We start from the raw sequence: 18,897 nt of genomic DNA, 5'->3' as shown, positions 1-18,897 counted from the left end.
GCGCGCCCCGCACCCGAGGGCTGCGGAGAGATATTTTGGGTGGCAGGAGGCCCCTCGTCATTTCCGCCGGGCAGCTAGTCGTGCTGGGGGCTTCACTCCCGCGCGTGAGGCGAGCGGGCAAGTTGGCTGAGGGCGTGCGGCAGAGGCTGCTTCCCTCGGTGACGCGACCCCCTCAGCAGCTCAAGCCATGAACTGAAGCTCCCTAGGGACGGAGACCCGAGCGGAGCGGCGGAGGCAGCAGCAGCAGCAGCAGCAGCCGCCGCCGCCGCCTTAGCGGGAACTGAGCAGACCCGGCGCGGAGCCACGACTCCTGCACGTTTCCCTCCCCGTCGCCGTTCCTGCCAGCGGTTGGCTAAGAGACATTACAGCCGCGAGACCCGACACACAAAAGCCGCTTTCAACGCGCCGCCCGCCCAGAGAGGCTGCGGTCAGCAAGGGACCCCACCTGAGAGCGGTTCGGACTGCTGAGTTCGTTTTGTGTCTGAGCTCCGCGCTCTGCACGGAACCGACCCCGTACCCATGGCTCTGATAATGGAGCCCGTGAGCAAATGGTCTCCGAGTCAAGTAGTGGACTGGATGAAAGGTAATGCCCGCTGCGGGGAGGGTGAGGCGGCACTGGGGCGCGGGGCACCAGTGCGAGGTTAGGAGGGGGCGCCCGCCGCGCCAGAGCCCGCCACCGCGGCTTCCACTGGCGTACGTCGTACGCGTCGGGGCGGGGGTCCTCCAGGACTGGCAGGGGCCTGAGGTCCCCCGTCTCCTTTTGTCTCCAGCTAGAGGGGCGCGGAGCGGCCAGAGAGCTAGAGGGCAGCGGGCGCCACCCGGTTGGAGGCAGGAAGTCGGGAGGCGGAATACCGGCGCATCTTGCGTACTCCCCGCTCCCCTTACTGCCCCTGGGCCAGGAGGACGTGGCGACCCTTATCTCCTAGCTCAGGGTGGACTCCCCCAGGACCTGCTCCCCTGGTCGCCCTTCCCTGGCCCCTTTGTTCCTGGGAAAGCTGACGCCCCCTCGGCGGCCGCCCTTGCCAGCCGCCTTCCCCAGCGCAAACTCTCCCAAGCAACTTTTAGCCCGCATAATGGGGTCAGGACTCGGCCGCCCCCATTTGGAGCCTGGCATCCCCCCACACCCAGGTTTGGCTGAGGATGCCCAGGGCGGGGGTACGTGCTACTTTGGGGGTGAGGACATCATGCTTCCCCTGGGACAGCATCCTTGCTGGTATCTGTGGGCTGCCTGCAGCGCATCCCTTCACATCCTTTCCCTTCTCTGCTTTCTCCCTTTCAAGCCAGTCGAGGTTTTGGACCTCACGGCTTTTTATTAAGGGCTCAACGCCAGGTGTAAGGTGATGCGCATTCAGGTACCTTCACATTTCTTCCATCTTGAAGGTTCCCCCCTTTTTGCCCCTGGCGATTGATAATAACCACAGTTATAGACAATCGCCCTCCTAATCGCAAACGTGAGCTTTTTCTCTAATCCCTGGGCTTTCCTGTCTCACTACCTCCCTCTGTTGTCTGAGTTAAGGGGCTTGTAGAGGACTCCTCCACCCACCAACCCCTTGGATTCCCAGGCCCAACTCTTCCCTAAGATTTTGGGAATTGAAGAGGGGATAGATGGGATGGAATGGAATAAAGAATCCGTGGCCACACTTGGGAAATGTTAGCGTTTTGCTCGAGGTCATACCTGAGCAAACTCTAGGTAGATCAGTCAGGGACCAAAGGCTTATTATCGCTGAAAATGCCCGTTCCTACGATGAAGGAGCCCCTTCTTGGGCTTACTTAACAGTCAGACTTTCTAAGCTCCAGATAATTTAGAATGAGAGGTGAGGTGATTGGAAGGGATTGAGAGTGACAGGGAGAAACTGAATTTTTTTGCTCATTCTTTTCCCCAGCCTTTTTGGCCGCTTGCTTATTCTTGTGGATTTTTCTTTATTTTGCTTTCATTTTATTCCCTTACTTGCCCCTTTATTCCTCATTTACTTTGCTTTTCTTTTCTAATATGTGGAAACTGTTTTGTAACTGCTAAGCACAGTACAAATGTGAGTGAATTGAATTAAACCCAATACATTATTTATCGACTGCCCCCCTGTGTGCAGTGCATTGTGCTAAGGTGCCATGGGGGATATAAAGATGACTAAGACAAAGTCCTGCAGTGGCTCATCTTTGCTGCTGCTTTTTCTCTTTATATATTTGCTATTGAAATTCCAGTATCTTAGATTCCCACCAATTCTCCTCACTCTCCACCTTCTTCTCTGTTTCTCAGTGATGGAAGAAAGAGCCAGAGTATATGCAGGAAGCAACAATGCTTAAAACCCCTTTCTTTGAATTTTTCTAAAAGGTTACTGTAGTTTGAGTCTGTTGCTGAAATATGAAAAGACAAGCTATCTTGGCTCCATGGGAGTCTGATTACCTTCATAGACTACCTTTTGCAAATTCCCATGATGCCTATAGTGAGTGCTGCATACTCAGTCTCCACCTCCCACCCTCCCAGTTACATTCTTGCAGTTTCCCCTCTCTCCATAGTTTAGGTCCACTGAAGCAAGTAGAATATATGATGCAAATATTCTGACACACATTATTAGTTGTTCAGTACACTAGTCCTTTAAAAATCTTTCCAGCCTAAAATGTGGCTTCTTTGAAGTTAGGTTAACATTGTTAGCTGTGATTTGAATTTTTTTTTAATACATAAGTCGAATACCTTGTTTCATACCTGTTGGTGACGCATTTTAGAGCTATTTGAAAAGATGAATTGGGTAGCCAAGATAGAGTTTGTGTATCGTATACAAATATGACCGGAAGAGAATGAATGATATTTCAAATCCCAAAGTACTTCCTGCTGAAATTTCCTTAATATTCATATGTATTTGATTTGAGATATTATCAGAAAATGAGATTTAAAAAAATAGTTGCATGAAACAAACAACATTTCCTCAACTTGTAACTTACACTGTTACCTTAATTTTTCTCTCTTTGCCCTTTTCCCCAAATAAAGTTTAACAAAGGACATTTTAAAAATATTTTTCATCCTGCAGTAATGCAGTAATATTTAAAAGTCACCTGCTAATTTAGGCTGTAGCTTTGAGAGGCTAAACCTCATTTAGTGTTGTATAATATGTAGTGTTGTAAAGGCAGTACCAAAGAATGAACAAGAGTCTTGAACAACTGCAACACTGTAGGAGTTCTTCAGAGGATGCTCCTAATGAGACAGTTTCATCATCCTTAACATTGAAAGCATATAGCATATGCTTTCTGCTGGTCACAATCATAAATAGTTATAACTGTTTAAGTAAGGTACATTCTTTATGTACTTTCTAGGGTATTTTTCTCTTCACTAAACAGAAAAAGAATCATTAAGTGTATAAGAATAGGAGTGGCCATATATTTATGATTCTAGACAATTTGTAGAAGTGGTATAGAAACTCAGTCCCAGAGAGGGAAATGAACAGGGAAAAAAAGCTGACAAGATTATTAAGCTTTAGTGGCATATATTCAAGATTATTTATGAGGGACGATTTATACATTGCAATTTTGGTGCAATGTATAAATGGATTCATTTAGATTGATTTTTATTAAAATATTTGAGGGAGATGGAAATATAAAATTTATATATTGTTAGTAGTAAAAATATAAGGAAATCCTTGTATTCTTTTGCTCACCAACTTCATTATTTGTAAAATCAAATACCAAATTTTCTACTGACAATAAAAATTGAATATAACACAGTGTCAATGTTATTTCCAGTAAATACATGAACTCCTTGTGAGTCAGTGAAATAAGTAGCTATATCACAAATTATCCTGATAGTACTTCTGGCTATTTGGAGGTATCTTCTAGACCTTCAAATTAATTTTTAAAATTAATCTTATAAAAATGTTTTTGGAGAAAACCAAATACTCATAAATTAGCATTTGAAACTAACCTTCAGTTGGAAATTGCATCCAATCCTCTTGTAGTTTTTATATTTTAAAACATAAACTCCTTTCAAGGTAAATAAAGGCAAATGAGTTATTGGAAAAAGCCATAGGCAGAAAAGTAGGCCAGTAATTGTTCTAATTTTTCCTCCGTCTGTTATTCTAAAATAAGTCATTTCTCAGCTCCTATCTGTCCCCTTGCAGGGCCTGGAAATAATCTGCAGTTGTTTGAGTCTGCAGACCTTCTCTACTTTTTTGTCCACTGAAATATAACAAAAAACCCTGAATGCTTTAGGGCCCCTGTTATTAACTTTATTATTAATTTTCCTAGTCCATGTCACACCCAGTCATTCCAATTTTTTTCTTACATCTTTTCCAACTCTGAGACTCATTCAAAATATCCACATGACTAAGACAGTTATTTTTCTAGGACTCAGCTCCCTACATTACATTCTTCCAGTAATCTTTAATCTCTCTGGGTCAGATAAAATGATTATGATTTTTCAGAGTTAACCAATAGGCCCCATTTTGCTGGTCTTTAAACATCTCTGTGATTTAGCTCCAGCCAATTTTGTATTATTATGATTCCTAAAATAATTAAATTTTTAAGATAGCCTTGTCTCAACCCATTCCACAATCAACTGCTCTACCCTTTCCTGTTTACTATAAATCATTTCTTCAAGAGGCATTCTCTGACTTCTAATTTCTGTCGTGATGACTCAGCCATCTTGAGGATAGAAAATAAAATACATTCTTTTAGGTATAAAAAGCAAAACCAATGTTTTGTATACAATCCTATAGTAGAGGAAAATGTAGTGATTATATAAAGTCTAGTCAGTGTAAAAGTTTAATGCTGTAAAGGAGAATGTATTTGATAAGGCAGAGATGTTTTGACAGGTACAATGCTCTTTAGTAATTCTTTTTGCCCATCATAGGACCCAGAGCTGAGGTTGAAATTTGTCTTTATTAAATAAAGAAAATGTCAGAATTTTGAGTTCAACTGTCTTGAGAGAGAGATTGGAAATAATTTTCTGGCAGGAACTACAAATAAGCTTAAGTGATCAAATTGTTTGTATCACTTCCTTTTGAAAAATTAGGGTATTTTTTTCAATTGAAAGGTGACTAAATTGGCACCAACAATCATCTACTTTGGATTTGACTTTTTTGGGGAACAGGAATTCTTGTCATTTTATGTAAAGAAGGACTGTATCTTTTCCATACGTAGAATTTCATTCAGAAGACATGTTATTTTTCTTATAGTGTTATTAATATTTGCTCCTTAATGTAACACTCATGATTTAGTGCAGATTAGGAACAAGGAGTATATTTATGTAGATATATTTGCTCCATAGATATTATTTTCTCAGTGCTTCTGCATGGAAGGTACTTTAATGGATTGTTTTAAATTATTCTCTGCTTTGGGGAAATTAGCCTCTGTAAGGCATGGTAGTGACATTGACAAACTTAGGCAAAGACAGAGAAAGGTACCAACTAGCACACGTAGTAATTTTTTTAAAAGCTGTATATGAGCACCATTGGAAAGAGAAGATGATAATTTTATTGAATCAGAAAGGGGTCTGTGAGGAGGGTGGGGTTCTAGCAACTATTTAAGCTACTTATTTACTTAAGGCATAATCTAAGAGGGATGTATACTAAATGTAGCGGCACAGCAAGAAACTCTAGAGTTGAGATGGGGTTATTAAGTAAAGGGGGGTCGTATATAGGTTTGTCTGGATGAAGGAGAGAGGTGGGCAGTAGAGGGAAAGTGAGGGAGGAGCATGAGTAGGTGGCACAAAAGTACAAGAACAAATCTGCATTTCACAAAGACCATAAAACTCTCATCATGTCCTGAGTTTAAATAAATGCCACATTATAAAACTTTAGCTGCCAAAAATAAGCCCACAAAGAATGTGTATTGAATTGGTACAGCTGTTTCAAATCTGTTTCTCAGGAATGACTTGAAAATAATGTTAAATTATTTTGAAGATTAATTAAATCATTAACATTATGTTGTTAGATATTTCTAATTTTACTGAACCAAGTTCTTATACGAAGAATGGAAATAGACTTTTAAGTATTAATACTGTTCCTAAAGCAATGATAAATTATCATTTTTATTTATAACAAAGCAACCCTAGATTAGGGCTCAATTTATTCTTTGTTTGTTTGTTTTTGTTTGTTTTTGTTTTTGTTTTGAGATAGAGTCTCACTCTGTTGCCCAGGCTGGAGTGCGGTGGCGCAATCTCAGCTCACTGCAACCTCCGCCTCCTGGGTTCGAGTGATTCTCATGCCTCAACCTCTCGAGTAGCTGGGATTACAGGCACCCACCACCACCCCTGGCCAATTTTTGTATTTTTTTTAGTAGAGATGGGGTTTCACCATGTTGGCCAAGCTGGTCTTGAACTCCTGACCTCAAGTGATCCACCTGCCTCGGCCGCCTAAAGTGTTGGGATTACAGGCGTGAGCCACTGCACCCGACCTCAATTTGTTCTTAATGACGTTTAGCTTTCTATGTGTCTTCCCTGCAATACCTCACACGTAGGGTTATTGTGAAGAATAAAGTTATTAGCTTCTAAAAATAGTACTAAAAGAATGGATCATCTGTACTAGTTTTTAAAAAGGGCGGGGGAAGGCAGTATAAAGTAATTTGAAAAAAATGGAGTCTAAAAGTTTTAATTGTTTATGGCTTTTTATTGTTTAGTGTCTGATTAAAAGCAACAAGTATAGTCTTCAACGTGGAATCATTGTGTTGAATTACATTCAGTGAGTGAATTCACAGTTTTCATGAATAGCATAGGCCTGTGTTCCACAAAATGGTATATTTTTGTGGTTGTGGAAGCCAAATGATCAAAAGAAGCCAAAGAGGTGTTTTTTTTGTGTGTGTGTGTGTGTGTGTGTGTTTTTTTTGCTAAGCTTTTTTATATTAAAACAAACATGGATATTATATTCATGATGTAGAAATCAAAATTGGCATTATTTCAAAGATGAGACCAGAGACTTAACAGGAATTTTAGGCTTGCAGCTGGCTGTTTAAAGCTCTATTCTCCAGACCTCCCAGGGTTGAATACACTCTTTTGAGCAATTACAGATGCATCAGTGGAAAAGTTGGAGAAGTGGTGGTTGAGTTTAAAAAAGGTAAAATTAATGGACTCTGTTTCCCTTTTTTTCCTTTTGCTACAAGGCACAAAATATGACCATTTTCAGTCGAGGTCATGATAATTGTAGCATCTTAATTTTGTTTATTTGTTTGATCCATACACCTCCAGTCAGGATGAATTCCTTGAAAATGAATCGCATCTGATCTCATTCTCTCACTTCTTACCCTTATCAGTTTAAAACAGTTTAATTACTTCTCATTGTTTTTAGGATAAAGGTCAAAGTCCTTAACATGGCCTATAAGACCCTTGAAGGTTTGGTTATTGCCTATGAGGTAAGTGTCATGCACAGCACCAAGTATACAGGCTGCCTCACCGTCCTTCCTTTTTGCCTACCACTGGGCATTTGCACTTAATATGTTCCCTCATTCTCTTCACCTAGTTAAGTCCTACTCACCCTTCAGGTCTTATGCTTTTTCTCATCCACCTTAGGAGAGCCTTTCCAGATTTGTTAAATCACATCAAATCCTCAGTTATATGCTGTCCTAGTACCATGTATATCTCCTGTGTCCCATTCACCAGTTTTATTTTTATATTAATTTGGATGGTTATTTGATTGATCTCCAGCTCCCCCACTAGATGAGTGCAAGGACCCCGTCTGTTTCTTGTACCAGTGTGTAAAAAAGTATCTGGTATAAAATAGGCACTTAGAAAATATTTGTTGAGAGAAGGAATAAATTAATGTATTCACAGATTACTGGTCTGTCAGCAAATCTGCTTTCCTAAATGACAATGCACGTAAAGTCCCTTATAATGCTCTAATGGATACTTCAGTGCCAACCTACATATTGTGTGCCAGAATACAGTAGAAGTAGGGTTGCTTTATCCATTTCTCATAGTTGTGGTGCTCTAGCCAATTCAAAGATACGAATCATGGTTTAAACTCATTTTGTTATAAAATATTAATAATTTCAGTAAATTAATAACACTTGTATTTATGCCATAAATATTATAGATAGTATAAATATTATTTACTAACAGCACTTAGTAAGACAACATGATAAGCAAATACTTATTAAAACATTAAAACACACTCCTCCTAAGCATTTATTTCCCTTCATTCAAATTTTCTAATTGTTTCTTCATTTGGGTATTTTTTAAAGAACTCTATATATTTTAGAATGCATGATAGAGTGAAATTGATCAAATGTCTTAGTTTTGTCCTCTTATAAAAATAAAAACAGAAAGCTCATACACAAAATTAAAATGCATTATTCTGTTAAGATATCCTTTATTTGTTAGTTGGGACGATAAAATGGAAAAACAACCCTTGAGCTTAATGAAACCATTATCTTATTTAGTGTTCAATTTGCATTTTTATTAATAGGAATACAATTAAGGTATTTAAAGGTGCATCTTAAATTAGCATTTTCTTGTGTAATTTTTCATCCTTCCCTCTGATTTTGAAAAAAATAAAACTTTAAAAACTAGATGTAAGTTTATCGTTACTAACTTTTGAAGGGCACTTTTTAAGAACGTATGTACAGAATTATTGCAAGACATAGTTTGCTAAATACAGGTGCCTCAAGTGGATTTTCTATGAATTACATGCTGCTAGGTAATCACTAGTAGGCAAATTACTGAAATTTTTCTAATAAAGCCTGCCTCCTCCCAATTTAGAATCATTAAAAGACAAATCAGAATAAGTGAAATTGTGAAGATCTTAATAGGCATGCCAGTTTGTTAACTCTTTATAAAACACCATCAGGCTTAAATGCCCTAGCTAGTACTGCAAAACAATGGATTGCAATTGTGCCCTGATTTGACTTACAAACAACTATTCTACAAGATAGAATTTTTAAACTTGAAAGGTGTATTTAATTTATGGTTTGATTTTAATTTAAATTACAATCATTAATTCTAATGGAAGTTTTCATTATCTCACTCTTGCAATTTCAGGAAAAAAGAGTTTGTTGCTATTTGCATAAATGCACTGAATTTTAAATTTTGCTGAAGTGCAGTAATAACTGTTTTAGCTTTCTTTGTTCATCTGTTGACTATTTTACCACAACATAAAATTGTTTGAAAAACCAATATTTATTTAATAAACCAAAAGTTGCACTGACACCAATATAGGATCGTTTGCCATGATAAAAATATTGTTACATAACCAATATCAAGTGTAGCATGCATGACTGTTATATGTTTACTTGACATTAATGTTCTTAGAAATTAGATAGGTTGGATAGTCTTTAGATACAGTGGTAGATAAGAAGAAATCTCATTAAATTAGTTGCCTTTTAAGATTTTGCCCAATATCTTTTTTTTTTTTTTTTTTTTTTTGGTGTTTGTTTGAACTTTTTATTTTGTTTCAAATACATCTGCTATTTTTAAAACAGGCTTGCAACATGTTTTCTTAAGTAATAACTAGAACAAATCAATGGAAGCTTGGCTTAGATCCTGGATTTTCCTTTTATCAATGTATTTACCAAAGATGATAAAAGAATCTATTTTTTAGTAAGTTGTTGTACTTAACAATGTAATTTATTAGTAAAAACCTTTAAAATTCTGGCATTAAATAATACTGCTGAATGATTAATGTTAATACTAGCTGAATTTTTGTTTTAATTTTGATGTGTTTTTTATATGTATATAGGAGTTTATTTGGTATATTTTTTCAGAAAATTGATATTTTAATGTTGTGAAAATAATTTATATTTTGGTTTTCAAAACAGGCCTTGGGATAGTAAATACATATAACAGAGAAAGTGTAGAGATTTTGCTCATGGTGCTCAAAACAGACATATAGTAGTCCAGTTGCTAGTTTTCCTTCTGGCCTGCTGGAACCTACATAGAAACCAAGTTTGATGTGGTATAGAGCTAGCATGATATGGCAGGGCTAGATGTTCTTTCCCCAGTTCCCATTATATTGGTGTCAGGATGAGCTTTGTGGCAGTCTCTGTTGGCACCAATGTTACATTAAATCAAAGGAACAAAGCTTCTTTATCCAGAAGCCTGCTCTGTTGCCTTCTAGCAGTCAGACCAGAGACTTTCAGTTTGATGTTGAATTGACACACACAGAGTAGTTAGTTCTGTGAAATATTTGGGTTAGATGATTTTTCTTTCCAGTGGCCCTAGGCATAATGTTTTGAGTTTTCTTATGGTAAAAACCTGTTAATTCAGATTCTTTTTATTTGGGATTTGTGATAATTTCACTGTGCTCCTATTGAAGATTCTGTTAATATGTGAAGGAAAAGTTTGCTGATCAATCTAATAATGCAAACAAGATTGGAAAGAAATTGTTTGACCTGGGAGAGTACAATGTTTTTGTATTATACTTTGCCAGGAGCCACTTACATACTGGAAATATGCTAGTTGGAAAGGAGTTGTATTTTTACTTAGAATTTCTGTATACTTAGAATTATCACTTTTTGTTTTTTGGAGTATTTTGCAAAAGTTATTTAATATAGCTTGGTTCTTCTCATTCACCCAAATTAGAAAGGTCATGTACTTCACATTATATTATTACGAATAATCTTTAAAAGTGAGATAAGGGAGAGTTATTAACACCTTTTTATAGGTAAAGTACAGAGAAGTTAAGCAGCTCAACAGAGATTGTACAGCTGTTCAGTGAAATTAGGTTTGACGTAAACTTTTCCCCTACTGGATTGGATTTACAATTTAGTGGGTAAAGGACACAGTTCAGATATGTACACAATGATTTTCAGAATTGACCTTTTAAAAATTTTTCTGAATTTTCTACCCTTTAAAAGTTGGCATAGTATGTAATATAGTACAGGTAAGAGCACTTTGGAATCAAGATACCTGGGTTTGTGTCCTGATTTTATCACTTCTTAGCTTGTGTGATCTTAGGAAGAGTTTAAGTAATTTTCCCAAGTTTTCTCCTTTTTATAAAATGGGGATGCTGGTATTACCTACAATTACCAATCTAAAAGGTGTTTCTACATTTTACCACATTTTTCTGTTGTGGTATACTTAAAACGATGCCTTGTATATAGTAAGCAAATATAAATGTCAACTTTTTTAAAGGAAGAGATTATATTCTGTTGGCAATATTCAGAGGCAGAACTAATAATAGATTATATTTATTAAGTGCTTCCTACATACTGTGTCCTGTGCTAGGTGCTTTCCCTACATTACATTTAATGCCTATCTTAGCCCTGAAAGGTTGGACTTAATCCCTATTTTACACATGAAGGAACTTTGGCCTAGAGAAATTTTTACTTAGAAATGTTGAATGACTTGTCCTATATACCTGTATATTTATTAAGCAGGTGTTTCTTTTAAGTATTGATTTCTGATTGGTTCAAAAATACCTAATATTTCCACCTTGCTTTTCTAGCAGAGGTAGATGTGACATGAGAGGAATCCTGGAAATACTTTTCAAAGATGTTATGTCCTCTCCATCAAACCTACCTTTTCTAGTATCTGGTAAGGTGGGCTATAGTTTTTGTGTCCTTTGGGCTTCTAGTGAGATGTGTGTGTGCGCGTGTGTATGCACGATGAGTTGTTTCTACTGCTCAGGATAGGGCTTTCATTAGTGACAAAGATGCCACATATTACTGTAGTCTTGGTGACAGCTTTTCTATTTTGAAGTGACCCCTAGAGTTTGATGCTCCCCTCTGCTGAGTCTGGACCTAGGCAAAATGAAAAAAAAGCCTACTCTGAGCACTACTGCCAAGAACCCAGTGCTGAGATGTTTTGTTCTCAAAGGATTGCTAATAAAAGTATGTGGTACCTGATAATAGACATTCATAAGTATGTCACATTTTACCAAAAATAATGATAATTTGTTCAGATTTACTCAGAAGTGGTTAGCCTTGCTACCTGCATTTCATTAGTGTTTCTTTGAACAGCAGACATTTTTTGGTGTGTTCCTGTAGATCTGAAACCCTTATATACCTACAAAATGTCAGTTCATCTCCTCAAATTGTTTTGTTTGGAAACATTTATAATAGACCAAATTGTGATATGATAGGAAAGCTAAGTGAATCACGAAAGCAATTTAAATGCTAGAGGAAATTTAATCATAATTAGTTAAAAAAACTATTGTGAAATAAATGCAAAATATGAAGTGGTCAAGTTGAATTAGATATTTGACCAATGGAGTGCTTGTAAAATGGTAATGAAAGGCACAATTCCACCTACATTATATTTTAAAGTGATACACATAACTTTCCATATGTTTTAAAAATATATATTCTAGTATATATGTGGGAACTTAAAGTAGGATTTGTTCAAAGTTATGCAAAGATGATATTTTCTGTTTCTCCTTGCTTTCTTTTAATAGAAAGAGTTAAGGTGAGTTTGCTTTAGACTGGAAGTGTTAAAATAAGTGAAAATAACTTAAATTGTTCTTTACTTGTGGAGAGAATGGTTTGAAGTTTCTCACTTTTTATAAAAGCTATTACAATACCCAGGACAATAGAACCTTAAAAAAAATTGTGAACTGTGGTAAATTACCAACTAGTTTGAAGTTACCTTAGTCTTGTCTCTCTGACTATATAAAGCACCTTTTTCTCCTAAATTGCTCATTATCCTTTAAAATTCATATAAATTAGAATTAATTTTATTTGGGGATGTTTTTGAGAATTTCATCACTTTCTTTGAAATAATTGTTGACATCTTGTTTTAAAAAACAATCTGGTTTAAATATGGTAATACTGTGAATCTCCGTCTACATTAATTTTAAGATGTATCTGATTTAATGTTTAAAGGCAGTGGTTTCTTATGTTTTAGATTTTCAAATGAAGCTGCTTGTTCTTAAACATATGCATACTGGAAAATAATGCATGCACATAGAAAATAAATACAGCAGTGGGCTGGGTACAGTGTCTCATGCCTGTAATTCTAGCACTTTGGGAGGTTGAGATGGGCAAATCACTTGAGCTCAGGAGGTCGAGATCAGCCTGGGCAGCATGATGAAACCCTGTCTCTACAGAAAATACAAAAATTAGCCAGGCATGGTGGGGCATGCCTGTAGTCCCAGCTACTCAGGTGGCAGAGGTGGGAGGATCACCAGAACCAGGAAGGTCGAGGCTGCAGTGGGCTGTGATTGTGCCACTATACTCCAACCTGGGTGATGGAATGAGACCTTGTCTCAAAAAAAAAAAAAAAAAAAAGAAAGAAAGAAAAGAAAAGAAATACAGCAGAATAATAGCTGAGGAACCATAACACTATTATCACACCACTGTCCATTCATTCCTTAATATCAATATCTATTTGTGTAAATTTCTAGTTTCATAAATGTCAGACACTTCATTTTTTTTTCTTCAATCACAATCCAAATCAGGTGCACACATTGGATTCTACCTTATTCTTTTTTCCTATGTCAATCTTTTTGGATGTTTTACATAACAGATGTTATGTAATATCTCCTGAAGTAAAATGCACAGATAATATAACTTACCTACTCACATAATTTTTAAAAACTCACTAAAATGTCCTTATTGTAATAAAAAGAAAAATACATAATAAAATAATATGGGTTTCTGTATGTACATACCCAGGATGACTATACAAGAGGAAAATAATTGATATTTTTCCCTACTTTTAATGAACATATCTGGATTTAAAAGAAGCATTAAGATCAGAAGTTGTTCCATGGAATGTGTACAAGAAAATGGAAGAACAGGTGAATGAATAGACAGTGAAGTAAAAACAAATAGTAGGAGAAGTGTTAATGGACCAGACTCACTTGATAAGCCATTCTAGTAATTCCTGTTGACCATTTGAAAGTTATGAGTGAAGGAAACAGCTTTTTGGAGAATATTATATTCTAGGGCTAGGGTAGGGAATATGCGAGAAGAGCCTGGAGCATCCTGTAGTGCCATAAAGTAAAGAAGTGTTCAAAAAACACAATGATGAGGGCATGTGAAATACTCAAAAGCCAATCCGAAAGAGCTTCCAAAAGCTAAAGCTGGAACAATTTGAACAATAAAGTATTATAGTATTGGGTTATAACCCAACATATAAAATAAATATGTTCGTGGGTCCATTCTGATATAAATAAATGTCTGGATAAGTAAAGAAATGGAGGAGAAGAGACAAATCTTTCATGTAGAGAATTACAGATCATTTGTATACATACTGCCTAACTCCCACCACAAAGAGGTGGTACTTAAATCCCCACTCCTTGATTGTGGGTTGCACTTGGTGACTTGTTTCCAGAGAGTAGAGTGTGAAAAAGGGGAAACATATAACTTTATAGTGGAGAACCCTGGCAGTTGCTACCTTGGCCAAGTGATCAAGGTTAACATCATCAGTGATAAGTCATGTTGATAGCATGTACCCGTGATATGATGTGATGTGTTGTGATGTGATTGATATGATATTATGAGAATGGTTCTTTATCTCTATGGTCTTTCCTTACTCCCCACAAACCCATAACCCCATTCTAACCATGAGAAAAACATTAGAAAAGCCCACATTTAAGGACGTTTTTCAGAATACCCAACCAAAACTCCACAAAACTGTCAAGGTCACCAATAACAAAGAAAATGTGAGAAACTCAAAAACCAGAAAAGGCTAAGGAGACATGATATATTTATATTATGGAGGAGATATAGTTATAAGGAGACATAGTTATATTATGGCATTCTAGATAGGACCTTGGAATGAAAAAGTACATTAGGAAAAAACTAACGAAATACAAATAAAGTGTGGAGTTTAGCTTATTAGCAATATAATAAGGTTGGTTCCTTAGTTGTAGTGAATGTACCATAGTAATGTGAGATGTTAATAATAAGAATATAGGTGAAGAGTATACAGGAACTCTTTATACTATTTTTTGCAACTTTTCTGTAGATGTAAAACTATTCTGAAATTTTTAAAAAGTTGTTCAAATAAAAAAATTACAGTATTTTTCAAATTTGGTAATACCAAAAGATAAGCTATGTGTCATATATGTATAATTTTGTTTTGCCTCTCTAGAAGTATTAATAATAAAGTCTTTCAAATAAAAAAGGGCACTTGAGATATAGAGTAGTTCTTCACTATGTGGGATTGTTCCATCCATGGATCTAGCAATCATTCAGTAACCTAATCATTGTGATAATCCAGTACTACTTATAATTCTCAAAATGCTCCCAGGAAACAATATTGGCCCTGGCCTGGCGTCACGAACCCTGGCCTTACCACTTCTCTTTTTTGTAAACCTTGTACTTTTCCATGCGTGAACATTTTTTAAATTTTATGGATACATAGTGTTGTGATTTGAAAAATAATTTTATTGAATGAATGTTATACTTTGTTTTCATTCTACTAAATTTGCTCTTTTATTTGATTAGCATTTTTTACCTTTTGCTAATCAGGAAATATGTTTCAGAAAAGGAAACTAAATGTACATGGATAAGATGGAGACCACCAAAAGTTAGCTCTATCGTCTCATTTTACCTTAATGCTAAACAATTTGCAGTTAAATTCTCAGACAGAAGTGTGTGCTATTCTAAACATTGTTAACAAAGCTTGACTCCTAGTGTTCCTTCTAATTGTAGTTTCTGTTTCCTGCAGGCAATTTGTGTGGGAATGTTAAGCAAGACATGATAATTTTTAAGTAAATAAATCTTGTGGTTTATAATTGATAATCAGCTGTATATATAAATGTGTGTATAAATATGCACACACATTTACTTAGGGCAGATGTTTACTTACCTAGGGCAGTATATTCGTCTGTTCTTGCATTACTGGCATACAAACCTACCTGAGACTGGGTACTTTGTAATGAAAAGAGGTTTAATTGGCTCACGGTTCCACAGGCTGTACAGGAAACATGGCTGGGGAAGCCTCAGAAAACTTTCAATCATGCCGGAAGGTGAAGGGGAAGCAGGCACATCTTACATGGCTAGAGAAGGAGGAAGAGAGCAAAGGGAAAGGTGCCACACATTTTAAAACAACCAGGTCTCGTGAGCACTCACTATCACGAGAACAGCAAGGGAGAAATCCACACTCGTGAACCAATCACCTCCCACCAGGGCCCTCCTCCAACATTGGGGGTTACAATTTGACATGAGTTTTGAGTGGGGCCACAAATCCAAACCATATCATTCTGCCCTGGCCTTTCCCAAATCTCATGTCCTTCTCACATTGCAAAATATAATCATCCCTTCTCAACAGTCTCCCAAGTCTTAACTTATTTCAGCATTAACTTAAAAGTCTACAGTCCAAAGTCTCATCTGAGACAAGGCAAGTTTCTTCCATCTATGACACTGTAAAATCAAAACCAAGTTAGGTACCTCCAAGATACAATGGGGTTACAGGCATTGGGTCAACACATGCATTCCAAAAGGGAGAAATCAGCCAAAAGAAAGGGGCTACAGGACCATGCAAGTCTGAAACCCAGCAGGGCAGTCATTAAATCTTAAAGCTCCAAAATTACCTCCCTTGACTCCATGTCTCACATCCAGGCCACACTGATGCAAGGGGTGGGTCCCCAAGGCCATGGACAGTTCTGGCCCTGTGGCTATGAAAGGTACAAGCCCCTTAGCTGCTTTCCCAGACTGGCACTGAGTGCCTACGTCTTTTCCAGGTGCATGGTGCAAGCTCTTGGTAGACCTACCATTCTGTGGTCTGGAAGATGGTGGTCCTCTTCTCACAACTCCACTAGGCAGTGTCCTAGTGGGGACTCTTTGTGTGGGCCCCACATTTCCCCTCCACATTGCCCTAGTAGAGGTCATCCATGAGGTCTCCTCCCCTGCAGTAGACTTGTGCCTGAACATCCAGACATTTCCATACATCCTCTGAAATCTAGGCAGAGGCTCCCAAGCCTCAACTCTTACCCTCTCTGCACCCACAGGCTTAACAACATGTGGAAGCTGCCAAGGTTTACAGCTTGCACCTCTGGAGCAACAGCCTGAGATGTATCTGGGGTCCTTTTAGCCACAGCTGAAGTTGGAGTGGCTGGGGACACAGGGAGCAGTGTCCTGAGGTTGTACAGGGCAGCCAGGCTCTGGGCCCAGCCTACAAAACCATTCTTCCCTTCTAGGCCTCTGGGCCTGTGACAGGAGGAGCTGCTATGAAGGTTTCTGAAATGCCTTCGAGGCCTTTTCCTCATTGTCTTGGCTATTAACTTTCAGCTCCTCTTTACTTATGCAAATGTCTACAGCTATCTTGAATTCCTCCCCAGAAAATGAGTTTTTCTTTTGTACCAGATTGTCAGACTATGCCATTTCTGAACTTTTATGCTCTGCTTCCCTTTTAAATATAAGTTCCGGTTTCATACCATCTCTTCACTCACGCATATGACCATACACTGTTAGAAGCTACCAGGCCACTTCTTGAATGCTTTGCTGCTTAGAAATTTCTTCTGCCAGATACCCTAGATCATCACTCTGAATTTCAAAGTTCCACAGATCCCTTGAGCAGGGGCACAGTGCTACCAGTTACCTTGGTAAAGCATAGCAAGAGTGACCTTTACTGCAGTTTCCAATAATTTCCTCATTTCCATATGAGGTTACCTCAGCCTGGACTTGACTGTCCATATCACTATCAGAATTTTGGTTACAGTCATTCAACAAGTCTCTAAGAAGTTCCAAACTTTCCCTCACCTTCCTGTCTTGTTCTGAGCCCTCCAGACTGTTCCAACCTCCACCTATTACCAAGTTCCAAAACCGCATCCACATTTTTAGGTATCTTTATGGCAATACCCCACTCCTACATACCAATTTTTTTGTGTTAGTCCGTGCTCACATTGCTATGAAGAACTACCTGAGACTGGGTAATATATAAGGAAAAGAGGTTTAATTGGCTCACAGTTCCACAGGCTGTACAGGAAGCATTGCTAGGGAGACCTTGGGAAACTTTCAATCATGGCAGAAGGCAAAGGAGAAGCAGGCACGCCTTACATGGCTGGAGAAGGAGGAAAAGAGCAAAGGGGAAGGTGCTACATACTTTCAAACAATCAGGTCTTGTGAGCACTCACTCACTATCACAAGAACAGCAAGGGGGAATCTGCGTCCATGATACAGTCACCTCCCACCGGGCCCCTCCTCCAACACTGGGGATTACAGTTCAACATGAGATTTGGGTGGGGACAGAAATCCAAACCGTACCAAGCAGTTTTGCTGATTTTGAATATAACTCAAAGACCTTTTCTGATTGTTTTTCTGCAAGGAAGTCAATGTTTTTCTTCTTGCCATTAAATGTGGTACCTTATTTTCATCTTATAATGAGTCCATGTAGTGCATTTAGTAGAAGAGTTTGGGTTATAAGGGGTTATAATTTAAGACCTCCTTTGGTCACATCTCCAAGAAATTACATGAAGTTTCAAAACAGAACTACTTTAATACTTGCCCTTAATTCTTGTGCCTTTCTGATTAAAGTCTTCCTTGTTTTTTGATTTACTGGTGTGAAAATTCTAAAAAGCTCAGTCTTTGGTAATCAGTAGATGAAGAAACTGACAGAAAACTTAATGCATTAACCTGATACTTTTTTTCTTTCCACAAAAAACTGAAATGTTATAATTGTCACAATTTCAACTTACTTGATTCTTTGATATTAATCTCTCTCTGTAAAAATGTGAAGTTCTGTTGATGTTATTGATGGGAATGTCTTAAAAGTGTTGCCCTGATTTGCTGCCAAATGTCTTTTTCTGATTTATGCTCTGTGAGGACCAGCCTAGCTATGCATTAATGTGCTCTCTGTGAAATGCTTCTGCTTTTTGTACAAATTATTCTTAAACTATGCTCATGGGAATGAAGGACGGGTTGTTTTGTTTCAGTAAGGTAAGAATGCTTTACATTTAAAGAAAGCTTCAAAAAACAACCTGTGTCAATTATACATTAAATATCAAGGGTTTGACTGAGAGAAACAAGAAATGGGGAAAGGATTCCCTATTTAATAAATGGTGCTGGGAAAATTGGCTAGCCATAAGTAGAAAGCTG

The 18,897-nt window shown here is 37.8% G+C and overlaps 1 protein-coding gene across 4 annotated transcripts in view; it reads left to right on the top strand.

The window, feature by feature from the left end:
* Nucleotides 1-6: 6 nt before the first annotated feature.
* Nucleotides 7-18,897, top strand: part of CNKSR2 (connector enhancer of kinase suppressor of Ras 2) — a 286,046-nt gene continuing 267,155 nt past the window's right edge. For all 4 annotated transcript variants that reach the window (XM_011988030.1, XM_011988029.1, XM_011988032.1 and 1 more), the window contains exon 1: nucleotides 7-583. In XM_011988030.1, the coding sequence (XP_011843420.1) occupies nucleotides 520-583 (64 nt within the window). In that variant the 5' untranslated portion in view covers nucleotides 7-519. The remainder of the gene's footprint in view (nucleotides 584-18,897) is intronic.

This window comes from Mandrillus leucophaeus, unplaced genomic scaffold, assembly GCF_000951045.1.
Source record: "Mandrillus leucophaeus isolate KB7577 unplaced genomic scaffold, Mleu.le_1.0 Scaffold321, whole genome shotgun sequence".
Taxonomy (NCBI): domain Eukaryota; kingdom Metazoa; phylum Chordata; class Mammalia; order Primates; family Cercopithecidae; genus Mandrillus; species Mandrillus leucophaeus.
Note: the sequence above shows the minus strand (reverse complement) of the source record. Positions and strands in the feature narration are given on the sequence as shown.